Raw genomic sequence first — 19,175 nt, 5'->3', positions numbered from 1 at the left:
GAAAGTTGGATAAGATAGGAGCAAATGAAATGAATGAAAGAAGGTGAGTGGTGAGTAATGAATTCAAAATTACCAAGCTCTTCACCGTCCTGTAGGACAGGTGACCCTCTGCAGCCTAAAGCAATTGCCTGCTGTCCCAGGTCTCAGCCCACGCGGGTGCTCCCCTCAGCTGACGACCTCCTCGTCCAACGTTGGCCCGTCTCGGGGCCTCCTCCTCCTCAACAGCCTCCTCCTCGTGGACCTCGTCCCTAGCAGCCATCACCGCGGTGGTGAAAGCCTGCACCAAAGCCTCCTCGATAACAGTAGTGTCTATCTCCATGGGAGCTCTCCCAGAAGTAGAAGCCTCATCACCTGCAACATTAAAGTAAATTTAGGCCGCGTCACGTGACGACAAGCCTTAGTTAAGGGATTTTCGAGCCTTCGGAAGCCCTGGAATCGCTCTTTTCTCGCCATCTTTGGCCGCATTCTCACAAACCTGATCACTCATGTGGTAATTAGGGTCAAGTCAAGCCTAAGTTAAACCCTAGTTCTGGGTTCGAGTCGAAATTTCGGCAGCATTTCGTTATAACGACGATTATGCCTTAGAAAAGTGTCCTGAAAAAGCCGTCACAAACCAAAATTCCGAGATGTTAGGAAGTTTACCCATCATCCAAGGATCCCAAATATCAAGTTTCATCGCAAATGGGCAATCCTAAGGCTATTTTCGAAGCAATTTACTTTAGGCTTAGTCAGAAACCGTCTCAATTTCACTCAAATGCTCAAAACTCAACGAAAATTCGAAACAAATACATGGTTATGTTCCTTATATTACCAATTATCCATTTCTAATACCAATTTTATAAGGCAAATGCATTTGGGGGAAGAGCCCCAAATTTTCGAATTAATTGGGTTGTAAACCCTAATTTTTTCGATCCAAATTGAGCAAATATAGAAGATTAATGCAAGAATGGTATACATACCTCGATTAGTCATGATTAATGCAAGATTTTGGATCAAATCTTGGCGGAAATGGTTAAGATTTGAGAGAGAAAGGGATGATTTATGTTTCGAATAAATGAAATCAACACCTTCTGTTTATCGCGTTTTTACGAAGAAAATACACCTTCAGGAACAGACGCAGCAGGCGCTGCGCCTCTTCCAAGAGACGCAGCTCTTGCTGCGCCTCTTCCTGGTGTTCCCTCCATACGAGTTTTCAAAAATTCGTTATGAGTTCGTTATTTGTGGGCCCATCCTTGGTACGCCTCTTCCCCAATGCCATTTTATCTTTTTTGGTCCGTTTGACGATCATTCTTCGTTCAGACTCGTATTTCTAAGCCAACAGCAGACTATCATACGTTATTTATCGCTTCCAAGACCTTGCTTGTCACAACGAGCACTTATTTCTTCACAGGTGTTTCGACACGCCTTCATTGTATTCCCCTAGCGAGAGTAAGCGGATAGACTTTCCCTCTAGAGACATGGAGATTAGTTCCCGATTAAGTTCCCCAACAAGAGTTCACGACCGACAGTCACTTCCTCTCGAGACATGGAGATCAACATCGACCCCGAATTCTTCCGAAGTTTGTTTGAAGCTGAACACAAGCAGATTTCCCCCAGCAGTTCCAGACTGTGTCCTGCTGTCTTTCCTCATTATTTCCTTATAATCCTTCAGACACCAAGTTATCTTCAGACCAAAGAGTTTCGCCGAAGCGCCTTCAGTCCCGTTTCGTCCAGAAGTCTCAGGTATTATCTCTTCTTATGGCTGGCGAGCCTCCTTACGTAGTCTAATGGACTTTAAACGACCCTCCCCGATAGTCGACAGACACTAAAAAGTTCCTGACGACAGGTCCTTGGCTCAGACCCCTTGAGCCGCCTCGCGTCGCCATAGTCGTCAGGTTGTAATCTTCGATTGACCTGATGGCTATACTTTGACTTTCGCCTTGTCCAAGCCTCAGTCAAATTGGGGGCTCTGTAGATACCTCATTTCTGCACCTCTCGCAAACCACCCGATGATGATTGGGCCGCATGTTTGGTACGCGGAACGATTTGTGACAGTTCGTAAGTTTATCGTCAAGTGATTGCTCAAACACTAATGTCTACCTCTTAGTTGTCACCTACGTGCCGATACGGTCATTTTGACAGTAATTATAGTACATTTGGAGTCCGGGCCTAAAACCGTCTTCATTTTTTGATAACCGTAAAATCCCGAGTCAGAATGTTCTGGAACGTTCCGGATATTTCTATTCCATATTTTATAAATATTTCACAATCTTTATTCTTTGGTAAACAATTTCCCGTAATATTCATACAAAATATTAAGGAAAACCAAATTTATCCGTTATTTCATAACTTAAACACGGAAATCTTTATTCCGCAGGAGGAAACCACTTGGGAACAGACGCAACAGGTGTTGCGCCTCTTCCAAGAGACGCAGTGACTGCTGCGCCTCTTCCCAGGTCCTTTTCTGCGTATTTTTCGTATCTTTTTCATATCTTTCCGAGATTCACTTCCAAAGTCTCTCCGAAAGCCCTATTCCTTCATGTGATTAGTATAAATAGGAGCCTTCGCTCCTCATATTTCTCAGCGAGTGTCCGCCCTTTTCTTCTCCCTTTGCATTCTAGACCTTTGTTCTTACTTTTTGGCGTCTACGTGCTTGAACATTCGACCATGTAAGCTCGGATCCTTCTGAGTACCAGCCTCGTTTGCATGACCGACCAATTTGACCAACTCCACATCAATCAACTTAATTAATCTAATCGTTTTCCTCTTACGAGGGCACTTTCGTCTACATTCGAGTCGAGCATCACTAATCGATAACTTAGTTCTTCTCGTTTCGTCAAAAATGTAAGTCTGAGGGTGTAAATCCTTCTTTATTTATCGTTCTTTACTTTTGTATCATCATTAATGTAAGGTTTATGTCGAAAACATCTCTTAAAACCGATTTCTAAAACCATGCTTTAAAACCTCTTTTTACGGATTTCCAGAAGACAAACCGTCGAGAAAGGACGCAGCAACTGCTGCGCCTCTTCGAAGGAGCGCAGTTCCTGCTGCGCCTCTTCGTGAGGCTGCCGCAGTTCCTGCTTCCTTTCTTCTTCCTTCGTCCTCTGTAATTCGTCAATCTTTGTTTGTTTTCGTTTGTTTTCTTTAATTCTTCGATACAATAGCATAATAATTTCACATGTATAATATTGTTCATCATTAACACGTATAATTCGTCATCAAAATCCGACTAAAATCCCTTATAATCTCATATTAGCGGGTTTTCGTCATTAAACTCAATCCGGGTTGTAGAAATTCGATTTATTTATATTGAGTTTCTGGAATTCGACCTTTGATATATTTCCATCTGTCTATTATATTATTCGTCATTAATTTGTCGTTAATTCGTCATGTTTAACCTAATTAATTCACCCATGTCACTAATCAATCATTCATCCATGTAATTAATTCGTTTAATTCCGTCTTATCCATGTTTTTATTGCTTTTATGACCATCAATCATACGTAAATAACCTATTAATCACTTTCATCCGAGTAAATATATTAATTAATCCTTAAAATCACCAATTTACATTAACGATTTGCAGTTCCGGCTTCACAGCCAGAACTCACCCTTGGAACAGACGCAGCAAATGTTGCGCCTCTTCCAGAGGGCGCAGCTCTGCTGCGCCTCTTCCAGGATGATTTCTGCCTCTGAACTCCGTTGTTGCTTGACCTAGTTTAATTAGCTTACGTATAATTGACTATTATCCGTATTATCACCCACTGATCTGTTCGTTAATTCTTTCTTTTGTTCTTTTTTCTCAAATTATCCGTTTTAAGGGTATTTTCGACATAATCGCTAAACCCAATGTAATTATTGTAATTTTCTTTATTGTAATTCTATTTTATTGCATTTATCATATTTCTTGTATCATTTGTATGTCTTTCACATGTAATTGAGCATTAAATCCCTACTTCGACCCAATTGTATGCTAATTTAATTGTTCACCGACTTAGTCTAATTCTCACATGTTAGGATTAAAACTTGGATGTTGCATTGCATGCATATAATCGACGATATATCGAGTATAGATGATGTCCCTAATCATTAGTAGAGGCCGCTATCGAGGCGGGCGGGATTAGGTGTTCGATCAAAAAAGCTTCCTAATACGTACCCTCACCCCTTACTCCAGATCTCTGTGAACATCCGTGTTCATTGGCATCCACGAGAGTCATTCTAGACATAGAATGCTAAGGGTAACGATTGCTTAGTGTTCATGTCTCTACTTTGTGTCTTGACATGGCACGAGGTATTCGAACGGTTTCAATTTCCCATAAAAATTGGTGGCGACTCCACAAAATGCAAACGCTTGTTCTCTCTCCCAAGCGCCCCCGTGGGCCCCGTTGTCCACAATAACCCTCAAGGAGAAAATCATGCGTTTGGCCGAAGAAGGAAAAATTCTCTTGGATCTAGATGATGTCGCTGAGTCCAATTGCATTGTAGCACAAGTGGTTACCGAAAGTCATAAGCCACATCCTCATTCTACAAGCGAAGAATGTGCATGGATGATTCAATTCGAAACTCTTGAGCCGGTAAGCGTCATTGTGCCCATCGACTCTAAGTCCATCATATCAACAACTTCCGAGGATCAAAATCAAGAGGAAGACGATGAAGGGTGGACCCTTGTGACTAGGCGACGAAGTCAGCATCCCAACATCGAAGAACGACTCGCTAGAAAGTAACAAGATCGTCATACAAAGATGATAGGAGGACCGTTTTGAAGTCTCCACAATATATAATATCGCCTAAGAAAGCCAAGTCGAAGTTACGTCAAGTAATGACATTAGGAGACTATTTCCCTAAGTCCTACCTTACTAAAGTTTCGGTGAACACCGTGTCTTCTGTCGTTATCGAGGAAGATCGTGATGAAGATGCCGCGAATAAAGAATCCCCATCAGAGTTGGACAAGGATGCGAAGATTGATGCAATACTGGATGCGTTACCTTCACGCATGGGATGGCAACAAATGTTTCGCTTGCCTGAAGAGATGCGTCAACAATTGTCTTTAGCGATTCTTCAACCCGACGCGTATGCTGATAAGCTTAAAGCTGCAGGAGAGCCGGCAGATCAATCGAAGAAATGTGTTGCTTGCAATGCCGCTCTCGCATTTACCAATGAAGATCTGTTACTGGGATCAAAGTTGCACAATCGTCCTTTGTTTGTGTCAGGATACATTCGAGAAAAGAAGGTGGGCCGTATATTGGTGGACGGAGGCTCAGCCGTCAACATAATGCCGAAAGTCACTATGGAAGAGCTTGGAATTTCTGTAAAAGAACGCGCCAAAAGTCATTTGATGATTCAAGGCTTCAATCTCGGTGGGCAAAGAGCAATTGGCATGATTCGCGTCGAACTCGCGATGGGAGATATGTCGTCCACCACGCTTTTTCATGTGATCGACGCCAAAACGTCGTACAAGTTGTTGCTTGGTCGACCTTGGCTTCACGAAAACGGTGTCGTGGCGTCCACTCTACATCAATGCCTGAAATATTATAGAGATGGCGAAAGGAAGATAAATGGTGATGTGAAGCCCTTTTCAACGGTGGAGTCTTATTTTGCTGATGCACGATTCTACGAAGAGGTGACGCCAAGCGAGATATTGCCTTCAACAATCCTTTCAACAAGGACCAAAGTTCCGAAGAAGGTTGACGACATCAAAATTCCAGCCGCAAAAGAATTGATGGTGGTCGAACATCGTGAAAGCGTCTTGATAAAGACCAATCAAACAAATGTGAATTCTTCTACGAAGAAAGTTACTCCAACCATGCCGAAAGCAACGCCAATCTTTAAGTACGTGCGGAAATCAAAACGTAAAAATGGACAGGCGCCTTTCACAGAGTATACACCGCGAGAAGAGGCATCTACGTCAACTAGAACAATCAATGAAGACAATCTTCAAACTTTGAAGGAGAAGGTCATTATTCCGGTTACACGAACAGATTGCCTTGTGGCGAGTAAACAACCGTTGTCCGGATTCACGAAAGCCTTAATGAAAGAGGATCAAGCACTTACCGAAGAGTCAACCAAGGGACGATTCGATCCAAATGCTTACAAGCTCATGTCGAAGTCAGGATATGATTTTGAAAATCCAACTCCATTAGGGAAAGTGATTGAAGTTACCCCGTATGGTCTGAATCAAAAGCAAAAGAAATTGCATCAACAAGGGAACAAGCTTGAAGTCGGAAGGGCTGGTATCGGATTTTCACATCCTGAGCCCATTAGAATTTCTGCACGACGTAAAGAGAAGCAAGTGTCGTCACAATATATTGTGGCAGAACTGGCAGAAAGTGAAGGCGATAATACGGAAATATTGCCACGAAGGTCTGTTTTCGACAGGTTAGGACAACCAATTTCTACGCCTCGCTCTTCCGTGTTCAACATATTGGGAGAAAGGGAAGAAAACATCTGTGTGCATTTAGCGTCAGGTTCTCAACAGCAAAGGCCAAATGCGTCAGTGTTCACTCGCATTGGAGGAAAAGATGTAAAGAAATCAGTCTTCAGTCGCATCGATAGCTCAAAGGTACAAAAGAGACGTCGACTAAAGCATAAGAAGTCCTTGAAGACAAAAGTTGCAGTCGACCTCAGCAAAACCCATAGTGTCATTCCCTTGCGAATGAAACGTCATCTTGAAGTAGAAATAACTATGGATGGGTCGCTGAAAACAAAAGGACGCACCATCGTTTTCACAAATCCACAGAAGGAGTCGAGTCATAAAAGAATCGCTCAGGACATTGTTGCGTCCAACCATATGACGGCACAAGAGTGTCAAGATTCAGATGATGAGATAGAAGCTGGTGAAACTCTTAAAACTCTCGAAGATGGTGTCCAAGCAACGGTTGACGACTTAGAAGAAATCAACCTAGGCACAAGTGAAAAGCCACGACCCGTCTTTGTAAGCGCCCTTCTAACGGAGCAAGAGAAAACAAAGTATGTCAATCTTCTCTCTGAATATAAAGATGTATTCACCTGGAGCTACAAAAAAGTGCCTGGCCTAAGTCCGAAGATCGCAGTTCATCGACTTGCCATAAGGAAAGGCGTTTCTCCAAAGAAGCGGCCACGAAGACGATTTCGGTCAGAAATGTTGCCAGAAATTGAAACAAAAGTAAATAAATTGATCAATGCAGGCTTCAAAAGAGAAGTCAAGTACCCCACGTGGATTGCTAACATTGTCCCCGTGAGAAAGAAGAATGGGCAGCTTCGTATTTGTGTCGACTTTCGAGACTTGAATGATGCTTGCCCAAAAGACGATTTTCCACTTCCTGTCACAGAGATCATGATCGATGCTACAACAGGACATGAAGCGTTGTCCTTCATGGATTGCACTTATGGGTATAATCAAATCCAAATGGCGCCAAAAGATGAAGAAGCCACTGCGTTTTGAACACCTAAGGGCATATTTTGCTATAAAGTAATGCCCTTTGGGTTAAAGAATGTAGGGGATACGTATCAACGAGCTATGCAGAAAATTTTCGATGATATGCTGCATAACATTGTTGAGTGCTATGTCAATGATCTCGTTGTCAAATCCAGGAGAAGAGTCGATCATGTGAAAGACCTTCGAACAATTTTTGAAAGCCTACGAAAGTGTAAACTCAAGATGAATCCTTTAAAGTGCGCTTTCGGTGTTAGCTCGGGTAAGTTTTTGGGCTTCATCGTCCGTCATCGAGGAATTGAGATAGACCAATCCAAAATCAAGGCGATACAAGACATGTCGAGCCGTCTACACTCAAGGATCTTCGAAGTCTTCAAGGGCGTTTAGCTTACATTCGCCGATTCATTTCCAATTTGGCAGGACGATGTCATCCGTTCAGTCATCTAATGAAAAAAGGTGCACCTTTCGAATGGGACGAATCTTGTCGCAAAGCTTTCGAAAACATCAAGCAATATTTGTCAACTCCTCCAGTCTTAGGCGCACCAATTCCGGGGAAGTCGATCATTCTATACATTTCTGCCCAATAACACTCCATGGGGGCATTGTGTGCCCAAGAGAATGAGGACGGTAAAGAAAGAGCCTTGTACTATCTGAGTCCCACACTCGTTGGGGCCGAACTAAAATATTCGCCCGTCGAGAAGATGTGTTTAGCTCTTATCTTCGCCATCCAAAAGTTGCGTCACTACTTTCAAGCTCACACCGTGCACGTAATTTCCAAAGTCGATCCGATCAAATACATTTTGTCAAGGTCAGTGCTCTCGGGACGACTCGCCAAATGGGCCGTGCTCTTGAAGCAGTATGACATAGTCTATGTGCCACAGAAAGCTGTTAAGGGACAAGCATTAGCGGATTTCTTAGCGGATCATCCAGTTTCGGGAGAATGGAGCTTCTCCGATGAACTCCCTGGAGAAGAAGTCTTCTACATCGATGTGCTCCCTTCTTGGCAGATGTACTTTGATGGAGCCGCTCGTCAGGATGGAGCAGGAGCCGGAGTCGTGTTCCTTTCGCCAGAAAAACACCTCGTGCCATATTCATTCATACTTCCGGAATTGTGCACAAATAATGCCGCTGAATATCAAGCTTTGATCATAGGCGTACAAATGGCTCTTGAAATGGGATGCAAAGATCTTGACATCTGTGGTGATTCCAAGTTGATAATTAATCAATTGCTCGGTGAATACGAGGTGAAAGAGGATAGTCTTGTGCCATATCACAAACTAGCTTCCCGCTTATTGCAAAAATTTGATTCGTTCTTCCTAGATCACGTACCAAGGAGTGCCAATAAGATGGCTGACGCTCTCGCAAATCTCGCAGCCACTTTGGCACTGGGGGCAAGTGTTCCTACTACAGTTCCAATTTGTAAAAGATGGGTTGTGCTACCAGAAGCAGAAGATGACGATTCGACGGAAGATGTAAATGCGATTTCTGTTCATGTCGTCGACAAAGAAGATTGGCGACAACCAATCATTGACTACTTGGAGCATTAAAAGTTGCCAAGTGATCCGAGGCATAAGATGGAAGTGCGACGTCATTCTTCTCGTTTCATCTACTACAAAGGGACATTGTATCGCCGATCATTCAATGGACTTTGGCTACGATGTCTTGATGAAGATGAAGGTCTGCACGCCATGGAGGAAGCTCATGCTGGTATATGTGGTGCTCACCAATAGGGATCAAAGTTGTGCGACCGAATCAAAAGGATGGGCTATTATTGGCCTACTATGGTGCAAGACTGCATGGATTACGCAAAGAAGTGTGACGCGTGCCAGTTTCATGTAAATTTTATCCATCAACCGCCGGAGGTTCTCCACCCCACTGTCGCATCATGGCCTTTTGAAGCTTGGGGACTCGATGTAGTTGGACCTTTGCCAACTAAGTCGTCCGCTGGACATCTATACATCTTGGTCGGAACTGATTATTTTTCGAAATGGGCGGAAGCTGTTCCCATTCGAGAAGTGAAAAAGGAGAATGTCGTGGACTTTGTGCGAACACAAATTATATATCGATATGGCGTCCCAAGGTACATCATTACCGATAATGGCAAACCCTTCTTCAATAAGCTCATGGACGCCTTGATTGAAAAGTTCAAGTTTGCGCAACACAAATCGTCAATGTATAATGCGCCAGCCTCGCCGAAGCCTTAAACAAGACTCTATGCAATATGTTGAAGAAAATGGTTTCAAAATCAAAGCGTGATTGGCATGAGAGGCTTGGAGAAGCACTCTGGGCATATCGCACCACGTATAGAACTCCTACCCAGTCAACGCCTTATGCCTTGGTTTACGGAGTAGAGTCGGTCCTTCCACTTGAATTAGAGATTCCTTCTCTTCGTATGGCTGTTCAAATGGGTCTGGCGGAAGGCGAAAATGACAAGCTACGTTTGGCCGAACTCGAAGCTCTTGACGAAAAAAGGCTTGATGCGCAGCAGAAATTGGAGTGCTACCAGGCTCGGCTATCAAGGGCGTTCAATAAAAAAGTTCGTCCTAGATCTTTTCAAGTTGGCGATATGGTCTTGGCAATTCGAAGACCCGTCATAATGCCTCGTAAAGCCGGAAGTAAATTCACCTCCAAGTGGGACGGACCTTACGTTGTGCAAGAAGTCTACACCAACGACGCGTACAAGATTGTCGATAGTGATGGAGTACGTGTTGGTCCGATCAACGCCAAGTTTTTGAAGCGCTATTACGCGTAAGACGACGATTATGCAATAAGCTCCTAAGCACGAGCCTAAACTGCACACCCAAAAAAAAAAAAAAAAAAAAAAAATCGTTTCCTCCAAAAAAAAACGTTTCCCCCCCCCCCCCCCCCCCCCAAAAAAAAAAAAAAAAAAAAAAAAAAAAAAAAAAAATCCCTTTAAGAAACTACGTTGGCTTGATCCTGTGAAGTATGTTACTTTGTAGGTACGTAGGCAGCTTAAGTAAAATCCTTTTACTTAGGTGCGGCCAAACCCCCCAAACAAAATCAATTCTGTTTTGTTCGAACTACGTTGGCTTGATCTCGTAAAGTACATTCGTTCGTGCTTTATGGGTACGTAGGCAGCTGAAGTAAACATCTTGCTTTAGTCCAGCCACACCAAAAAAAACCCTTTTACTCCTTGCCCATAAGAGTATAAACTATGTACGGCAAAGTAAAATGAATATACGAGATTGAGATATAAAAAAAAAATCAACTTATTATTATTCATCCTTCAAAAAAAAAACACACACACACTTCTAAGTGTTAAAAGAAGAAAACGTATCTAAAACAAAGGCAAAAAGAAGATACAACAAATGACATCATAGAAACCACTTCAAGTTCTTCAAAGTTTCAGATGCTTCAGTGAAAGCTTTCTCAGCATGTTCAATCTTCCCGACTTCTTCTTTTGCAGTCGCCATACGTGCTTCCAAAGAAGACTTATCTTGAGTCAAAGTCTTGACAATTGAGGCTCGATCGAGTTTCCTCATTTTTACAGCAGCAATAGACGCAACCGACTATTGTTTCCTCGCTTGTACTTCTTCCAATTCCTTCTTCAACTACTCTTCCTTTGACGCATCTTCCTCGAAGTTCCTTTGAAAAGTCTCGAGTTCCTTTGTTGCTTGATCTTCCAAAGATGCGGCACTCAAAATACGATCGTCGATAGCCCTAATCTGTTCCTCAAGCTCCAAAGGATGAGGCTGATTCATTGTGTATTCTCCTCCCACAGATTGAAGTTGTAAAGCAGCCTCAAAATAATTCTCCACATGGGCACGAAGAGTGGAGACATCAATATTCTTTGACCTGAAATACTCAAAGACAGCCTCACAGTCCTTTTCAAGTGCTCGAATCTCGGCAATGGGAGAGGCCAACAACTTCGCTCGCAACTTGTTCGCCATAGACAAATACGCTTGTCGCTCAGTTTCAAGGATCATATTTTCTGCGAAAGAAGCTTCTTTGGTTGGACTCATAATGGCATCAAACATCGCTTTCTCTGTAGGACTATCGGGATTTAATACAACATGAAGGTCTGAAAAATCATCTACGGTGCTCAACAAAGGCATGAAACCCTGAAAAAGGGGGGGGGGGGGGGTTAATGATATATAAAAAAAAAAGGTAAAAAAAAAACATTTACCTCTTCAATGACAGGAAAGTCGTCAGTTGAAAGAAATCCGTCTGCTTCAGGAACGTCGTCAAGAAGGTGCCGAATACTAGGTTCCTCAGCGTTGTATCCAAACGATCGAGTGCAAGTAGGATTTTCTTTTACATTATCCTTCGTAGGAAGAGCCTCTTTGTCCAAAGACGAATGAGCCAGGCTGGGAGTAAGTTTCACCTTCGAGGAAACCGACAAAGATGTACAAGTTGTATCGTTCAAATTTGCGTCGTTCAAGTTGCTCTAACCCTTTGGTGGTGATGACCTCTTCTTCAAAGTTTGATCCACCTGACTTCGAGCACGTTTCGCTTTCTTTCTTGACTCTGCTATGGCATGAACCGCGGATGACTGGAGTGAGCTTTGTGTAATCTTTACCTTCAAAGGACGTTTCACAAAGTCATCCGAGCTCGCCAAGCCTTGAACTATATCTCGCTTTCTTTTTACAACCGGAGTGACATCATTGTCGTCAGGAGATTTAGAAGACCTTCTAGCCTCATTCAGAAGTGGAGATTTGGAAGACATTCTAGCCTCATTCAAAAGTGGAGATTTTGAAGACCGCCTGACCTCACTTCGAAGCGGAGATTTTGATGACTTTCTAACCTCGTGTGGAATTATTAACTCAGAAAACCGCTTTAACCATGTCGCATAAGCCGGAGTGATTGAAGTGCCAATTTTTTAATCTTCTTGTGGAATGATAGACCGCGAATTTGTCCTCAAGGAAATAGAAGTCTTGAACAATTGGAAAAGGCATTCGAGGTTGCCACCACGAATATTATGATCAAGTACACCTGGAACATCCTGATGAAAACCCAGTTGTCGCGCAAAGCGATGAGGACTATACGGTTCAACGATGTAGTTGTCATCATGCCTTAAAGTCAAGAAGCTGCACCGCGATGAAATAAAAAAGTCTTTCGGTCGACGCATCATGTTACGGTCATCATCCTTGTATTCCGCATCTTCCTTAGTCCCATAAAATGTGAAGTGACAAGAAACCTGGGTGCCAAATCGAATTCGCTCTTTTGCCTCGGTAGAACGAAAAGTTTTGACAGCATCGAGACCTTGAAACTCGATCATAGTTCCTTCAACAAACGAGTGACTAACATATTTATGCGAACGATAATACTTGGCAAGCCACCCATAAACATAGTGTGCAGCAAAGTGGACATGATCCTTACCCGGCGTTGCCGAAGTAGAAATGTCGTTCAGACCTCGGTAAATGCTCGCCAATACTGGTATGGCCAAAGAGACCATCTGGTTGCTCGCTAACAAAGAAGAAACTTTAAAGACACTCACTCGTATGTGGCCTAGGTCACGAACAGGGAGAACAAATGCGCAGAGCCAACAAGAAAAGAAGGCTGCAAGATATGTCTGTCGTCTCTCTGCCTCGGGAACGCCTAAAGTAAGAAAGAAGTCATGAGTAGTCTCGTCCCATTGCGAAGGTTCTCCGTATGAAGAAAATTTTTGTCGTAGAATCAGAAAATTACAAAGAAAATCACACTACAAACAAAATCTCTCTACAAAAAAAACCCTCTCTACAAAAACCCTCTTCCAAGAGAAAAGCTAGAGATAAATAAAAACTACTCTTTGATCCGACATCAAGCGTTCAACGCCGTCAACTGAAGAGAAGCAAATCAAATTCTTCCAAGGAGAATCAAGTCTTCAAATCAAGACCCTCCTATTCATCCAAGTGCGGAAATCGAATCAGTAGAATTACTAGAAGATTGTACCCGAAATCTTTAAATTAATAAAATTATTATTTTGTCGCATTCTTTTGTGTTTTCTCTACTTGTTTGCAGATTTACACAAATTTGTTTGCTACAAATTTGGCACGCTCGGTGGGACGATTTTCGCTCTTCATCTCCATTCTCCAAGGGTCAAATTCATTAGCAGATTCGAGACCAAGTTGCAACCGACATCAAAGTCTACACAACCAGTCTTGAGGGGGCATTTGTAGATACCGAAATTTTATATTTTGATATCTATTTATTTTTAAAAAATCTTTAGTATTTAGAGATAATTATCAATAAATATTGTGATAATATCTTAGATATTTTAGAAATCTTTATCTTGCTCTCTAAGCCAGCTACAACTATAAATACAACCCCGTCTTTAGGTTTGAGGAGAGGAGATGGATTAAGTCTCAAACGACCCCGTCTTCCTACTACCAAATTGTAGGTTGGATGGAATAAGTCACAAAACGACCCCATCATCTCCCTACGAAATTAAGTCGATAAGACCCTCGTAGCACTATCAAAACCCTAAATCACCTAGAGATGGAATCAAGAGAGTTACGGAAATTGTGACCTTCAATCTTTCAATAATAAAACTCTTGTTTTCCGTATTATTTTTGTACCTCTATTTATTATTGCAGGTTCAATTTTTTATGGTTTACACGTATTATGAAAATCAGGCGAGTATTAGAAGATATCATGGTAAAGAATGGTGTATCTACCTCAACCCCATCTGCTATGACGAGATAAATAGGCTAGTAGAGATGAACGCGGCTTTGCAAAATATGGGCAAGTCAAAGGAATTGGTTGTGGATGCTACGACAATGAGAACATCGATAACACGACAACGACTCACAAAGTACGATAGGACGAGTGTGCCATCCTTGTTGGATAACTGAGTAAGGGAGATGGAGAATATCTTCGAAGTGGTGAAATGCTTAACAGACTTGAAAGTGGACGAAGCTATATTTTATTTATTTGGAAAAGCGGAACTGTGGTTGCACAACAACTGTGAGAGGATGAGACGGTACTATGTAGATGATGAGAATGAAGGGGTTTGACTTGATTGGGATAGTTTCAAAGCAGAGACGACCCTTAAGAAGTCTTATATCCGTGACCCGACCCGCTCGACCTACATCGGGTCTACTTACAGGTGATTGTTGATAGCTATAATGTAAATGCTTACTGGGGATTGGTTGCGATGCAGACGTAGTAGTAGTAGTAGTAGTAGTAGTAGTAGTAGTAGTAGTAGTAGTAGTAGTAGTAGTAGTAGTCGATCATTTAATATTTAGTTATTATTTCACTTTTAATAAAGATTTTGGTTGTATTGTTCTAACTCTGGTTTATCTAGTATTATAAGACAGTTATTAATTATGCAATAAAGGTATTAAATCGTTCTTTGATTGTAGTTTTGATATGTACTACATCGGAAAACTGAGATGGTAACACTTCTATTGACCCGGGAAAGTCTAGTTAAGGCTCCTGGATTAGCGGAGGTGTTACAGGAATGCTTAGTAATTATGCATATTATACGAGTTGTGTAGGCTCGGGTTTCATAGAGGAATTTTTCTAGCATTCGCGTGGAAATTTGCTTTTGTCAGGTAAGGATGTATGCCTTAATATATTATATTATTTTATGTGTGTATGCCGATCATGTGAGTATGTAATATAAATCTTGTGGTTTGGTTATTGGTTTTGTATGCTGAGTTTGATAATGCTGAGACGAAGGTTAGGCCACGAGCACTAACCTAGGTAGAGACGTGATACAGGATCAAGTTGATCATAGTTTTCCTTATTTGTTCTCTTTTAGAGATTGACCCTAATAGGGGTATGCATGCTAGGAACATAAGACAGTTGAAAATGGTTATTGTTTTGTTATTAGTCTTTACATAGTTCAAGAAAGTGATGGTTTGATTGTGTTTGGATTAATATTGGCGAGTCATGGATTTTTTGTACTGTGTTTTATTTCTCAATTATTTTTACGGGTTTGGGTTGTTCTTACGTACTCAATCGTTGGTTGACAATTTGTTGCTTGATTGTCCACTCTTTCTTCTCTCTTTTGGTGGGTCTGCTATGTCTATTGTGGTTATCGTCCATATATCTGAGTAGATTTGGCAATTACTTGAGAACATATGTTATTGTGTGTGGGATTGTTTGTTGGGGTCGGGCAAGAGTTGGATTGATCACCATGAGTGATATTTTCATTTAGTTGAACTAGACATTACTAAACTTCACTAGTGTTTTTAATGATGCAGTTTTTCTTTTAACTAATAATTAATACTCCTTTGATATTTTAGTCTTATCATGTATACTTTGCTATTTTAAGACTTGTAAATTATGCTATTAACGACGTTATTCTGATCATGTGTTAAGTAGGTAAATCCTTTTTTTAGTGGGTGTACAACATGCGAAATGAATTAAATTGTATTTTTATAAAACCCATGTTATGTATGTAAGGTGTGTTGTACGCTATATACTTGGTATGGGCCGGATTCATGACTCGAACCCGGCCCATGATCAGGTCTAAATGGCTTTGATGGGTGAAGTGTAGAATCCAGCCCAGCCCAAGCAAAGCGAAACCTAGAATATAACATTTCCACAAAATTGGTTGAGTTGTGACCTACAAATAGCTGATTTGGTGACGCAGCTAGGGTTTCTACTCTTCAATCAAAACCCTTTCTCCCTCACTTTACTCTCCGCCACCTCCACAATCCACATTACAATGGCGAAAGCAAGAAGCACACCAAGAAACCCAGATCTGGTAAGAGGGATAGGTAAGTACACAAGATCACAGATGTATCATAAGAGAGGTCTTTGGGCAATCAAAGCCAAAAACGGCGGCGTATTCCCTACACACGCTCCTAAGCCTGCTGCACCATCTCCTGCTGAAAAGCCTCCTAAGTTCTACCCTGCTGATGATATCAAGAAACCTCTCATCAACAAGCGTAAACCCAAACCCACCAAACTCAGGTTCTTCATTTTTCCTTTTTTTTTTTCCTTAATCATGAATATTAATTAATTTGTTAATTAATGTTATAATGGAAATGTGTGTAGGGCGAGTGTGACGCCAGGAACAGTGCTGATAGTGTTGGCAGGAAGGTTTAAGGGAAAGCGTGTTGTTTTCTTGAAGCAGCTTTCTTCTGGATTACTTCTTGTTACTGGTATGCAGTATGCAGTATGCTATTCCTTTTTTCTATTTTTTATTCTTTGTGCTTATTCATATTATTATTTGATTTTGATTATAAATGGTGTTTTTAACTGTAATTATGCGTCTTTTAGCGGTTGGTTTCGCGTTAGTGTTAAGTAGGCTCCTTTGTGTATTGTTTAAGGTTGTATGAATCGATTGATTTATTTTTCACTGTTGATGCATCATGGATTATCAAGTGAGGATGTACATTTCGCTTCCCATTGAGATTACAAATTTTATGTTACATTTTGGATTACAATTCTGTTCTATCATATGCCGTCCTTTTCAGAATAAGCATATGATTAAGAGATGGGAATTTCTGTGTTATATTGCTAATTCAAGTTAGTAGGATAAAATTACATACAATTTGGGCTTCTATGTTTTGAACTCTGCACTAGTTAGATAACTTGTCTTTTTAGCTCATCTTGGGTTACAATGGTCTTAGTAGACTTAATACCATATTCAGTGTTGTTCCTGTTCATTTTTTTTTATTCGCATGTCCCATCTATCTTTGGTTTGTGTAATTTAATGACGGTTTGATACAGGTCCCTTCAAGATCAATGGTGTTCCTCTTAGAAGGGTCAACCAAGCTTATGTGATCGCAACTTCAACCAAAGTCGATCTCTCTGGAGTTGATGTACAAAGTATTGATGACAAATTCTTCTCAAAGCCAGCTGAGAAGAAGAAGAAGAAGGGTGGAGGAGAGTTCTTTGAAGCAGAGAAAGAGGTTGGATAATCACATCCCTTACACTGAGTAGTTAAAGCTGTAAACTCTGTTTATATAAGATAATCACCTTAACCATCATTGGTTTTCAAATTACAGGAGAAGGAGGTTGTCCCTCAAGAAAAGAAAGACGCTCAAAAGGCTGTTGATGGACCATTGACCAAGAATCTTGAGGCGGTTCCTGAATTGAAGGCGTACTTGGGAGCGAGGTTTTCATTGAAGTCTGGCATGAAGCCTCATGAGCTCGTATTTTGAAGCATTTAAGCTAGAGGCCAATCAAATAGTGTCTTGGTTTGTAGTAGTTTGTTTTGAACACCTTAATTTTCAGAACTTTTATGTTTTGTCCGTTTTTTGTGCAAGTTTTGAGTTATTTGTTGGGGAATGAATAACTTGTTAAACGGGATATCTTTCTTGTTTCATGACTACCTAGTCTATATTTACAAAATGAGTTGGTGCCATGACAATATCAAGGATGCATACATAGTATTTAAGTTTGGTTATGGTTGTGGTACTGACTGGCCATTTGTTTGCCCGTTCTGATTACGTGCAGCATCATTTGTTGCGGTCTGGTTTTGCATTGATGCTGTATAATATTTGCTGTTTTGATTTCAATGTGAGTGTATGGTATTTGAGCTTGGGACCGTCAGATATCAAGTCCTCCCAAATTCGAGTTCTGTTTTATCACAACTTAGTCTATCAGCAACAAAGCATGTAGTTACATAGCTTGGAATTGAGGAGCTCTTATCTGAGCTAGGTGAGTAATTAGCTAGGTAGCTTAATCAGGCTGCAATAGTGGTATAAGACAATTGTTATCATAAGAGATTGATCATCTAGCATACTGCAAACCAAAATAAGGAAAAATTGATTTGTTAAGAATCACCTGAATTACTAGGTCTGTTCTTTCCAATTTCTGGGCTAAGGATGCTCTTCAAGCAGAACATGGTCTTGCAAGTCAACAGGATTGGAGATGTGGATCAAAATGAAAAATAAAATAAAATAATAATTATCCAAGCCAAATTAACTATTCATAAAACCTAGTTTGTCAAGATAAACTAGGGTCGTTAATTTTAGCTAATTCCACGTCAAATTAACAATTTATAAAACCTAAACACACATTAGACTAGACTCTATTAAAAGTAGTTAAGTGATAGTTAGGATAGAAATCTCTGGAGTCAATTTCTTAATTTTTACTTTCTCTAAGATTTGACTCTTTTGCTCTCTATTTTAGCCTAGAAGAGTTCTTAAGTCATATATCTTAAGAAAAGAAGGTCTAAATCGAAAACCATAGCAGAAATTTTTTCGAGTTTTATTATCATGTATATATTACAGCAAAACAATGTTAATATTACCACTTAGCTCAAGATTTTTCTAGAAATCTGAAAGTTTTTATTCCTTTCTTTGAAATTTTAATTTTACTATTTTCCTATTTCTATGAGGGATTTCTTTAGACTGTTTTTTGGGGGTCTTGTTATTGCATTTGCATTTGCATTTGCATTAAGAGAGTGTGAACATAATCCTCTTTCACGGAGAGATTTCATTATTGCATTTAACCAAGTGCAATGGGATTATGTTTATGATTTCATTTTTTCCCAATTTCTATGAGTGATTTCATTAGATTTGTTATTTCCATATTTCTCCGAATTTGCAATTAGATTTGCTATTTTGGGGTCTTATTCCTTTATTGCATTTGAGTTAGTCTTGTATGAGGCGGGTTTATACAACTAATAGTTGTAAAACGGATCCAAAAACAAGGTTTTTTTAGTGGGCAATAGTGGTAACGAAGGTTTTTTAATTATCGTGTTAGACCATAGATTAGACTAGTTTCTTAGCTTAAGCGTCTTCTCTAGGGTTCGATCCTAACTATCACTTTTGCTATAGCTAGATAAATAACATGAAAGGGTGATCAATCCAAACAGAAATGCAAATTGTTTTAATTCTCTGATATCCGAATCTAAATTTCAACCGGTTGTATATAAGAA

The 19,175-nt window shown here is 40.7% G+C and overlaps 3 protein-coding genes across 3 annotated transcripts; all 3 read left to right on the top strand.

Moving 5' to 3' along the window:
- The first annotated feature begins 4,798 nt into the window (after window positions 1-4,798).
- On the top strand, window positions 4,799-7,399 carry LOC141601462 (uncharacterized). The gene has a single exon (XM_074421750.1). It carries the CDS (start codon window positions 4,799-4,801, stop codon window positions 7,397-7,399), a length of 2,601 nt encoding a protein of 866 aa, XP_074277851.1.
- Window positions 7,400-7,983: 584 nt separating this feature from the next.
- On the top strand, window positions 7,984-8,937 carry LOC141601461 (uncharacterized). Its single transcript, XM_074421749.1, has one exon. It carries the CDS (start codon window positions 7,984-7,986, stop codon window positions 8,935-8,937), a length of 954 nt encoding a protein of 317 aa, XP_074277850.1.
- A 6,904-nt stretch (window positions 8,938-15,841) lies between these two features.
- Window positions 15,842-17,615, top strand: LOC141600000 (large ribosomal subunit protein eL6-like). Its single transcript, XM_074420150.1, has 4 exons — window positions 15,842-16,255; window positions 16,340-16,446; window positions 17,018-17,199; window positions 17,296-17,615. Exons 1-4 carry the CDS (start codon window positions 16,008-16,010, stop codon window positions 17,449-17,451), a joined length of 693 nt encoding a protein of 230 aa, XP_074276251.1. The 5' UTR covers window positions 15,842-16,007; the 3' UTR covers window positions 17,452-17,615.
- The last annotated feature ends 1,560 nt before the right edge of the window (window positions 17,616-19,175 follow it).

This window comes from Silene latifolia, chromosome 9 (assembly GCF_048544455.1).
Source record: "Silene latifolia isolate original U9 population chromosome 9, ASM4854445v1, whole genome shotgun sequence".
NCBI classification, from domain to species: domain Eukaryota; kingdom Viridiplantae; phylum Streptophyta; class Magnoliopsida; order Caryophyllales; family Caryophyllaceae; genus Silene; species Silene latifolia.
The sequence above is the reverse complement of the archived record's forward strand: the minus strand, read 5'-3'. Positions and strand labels throughout refer to the sequence as shown.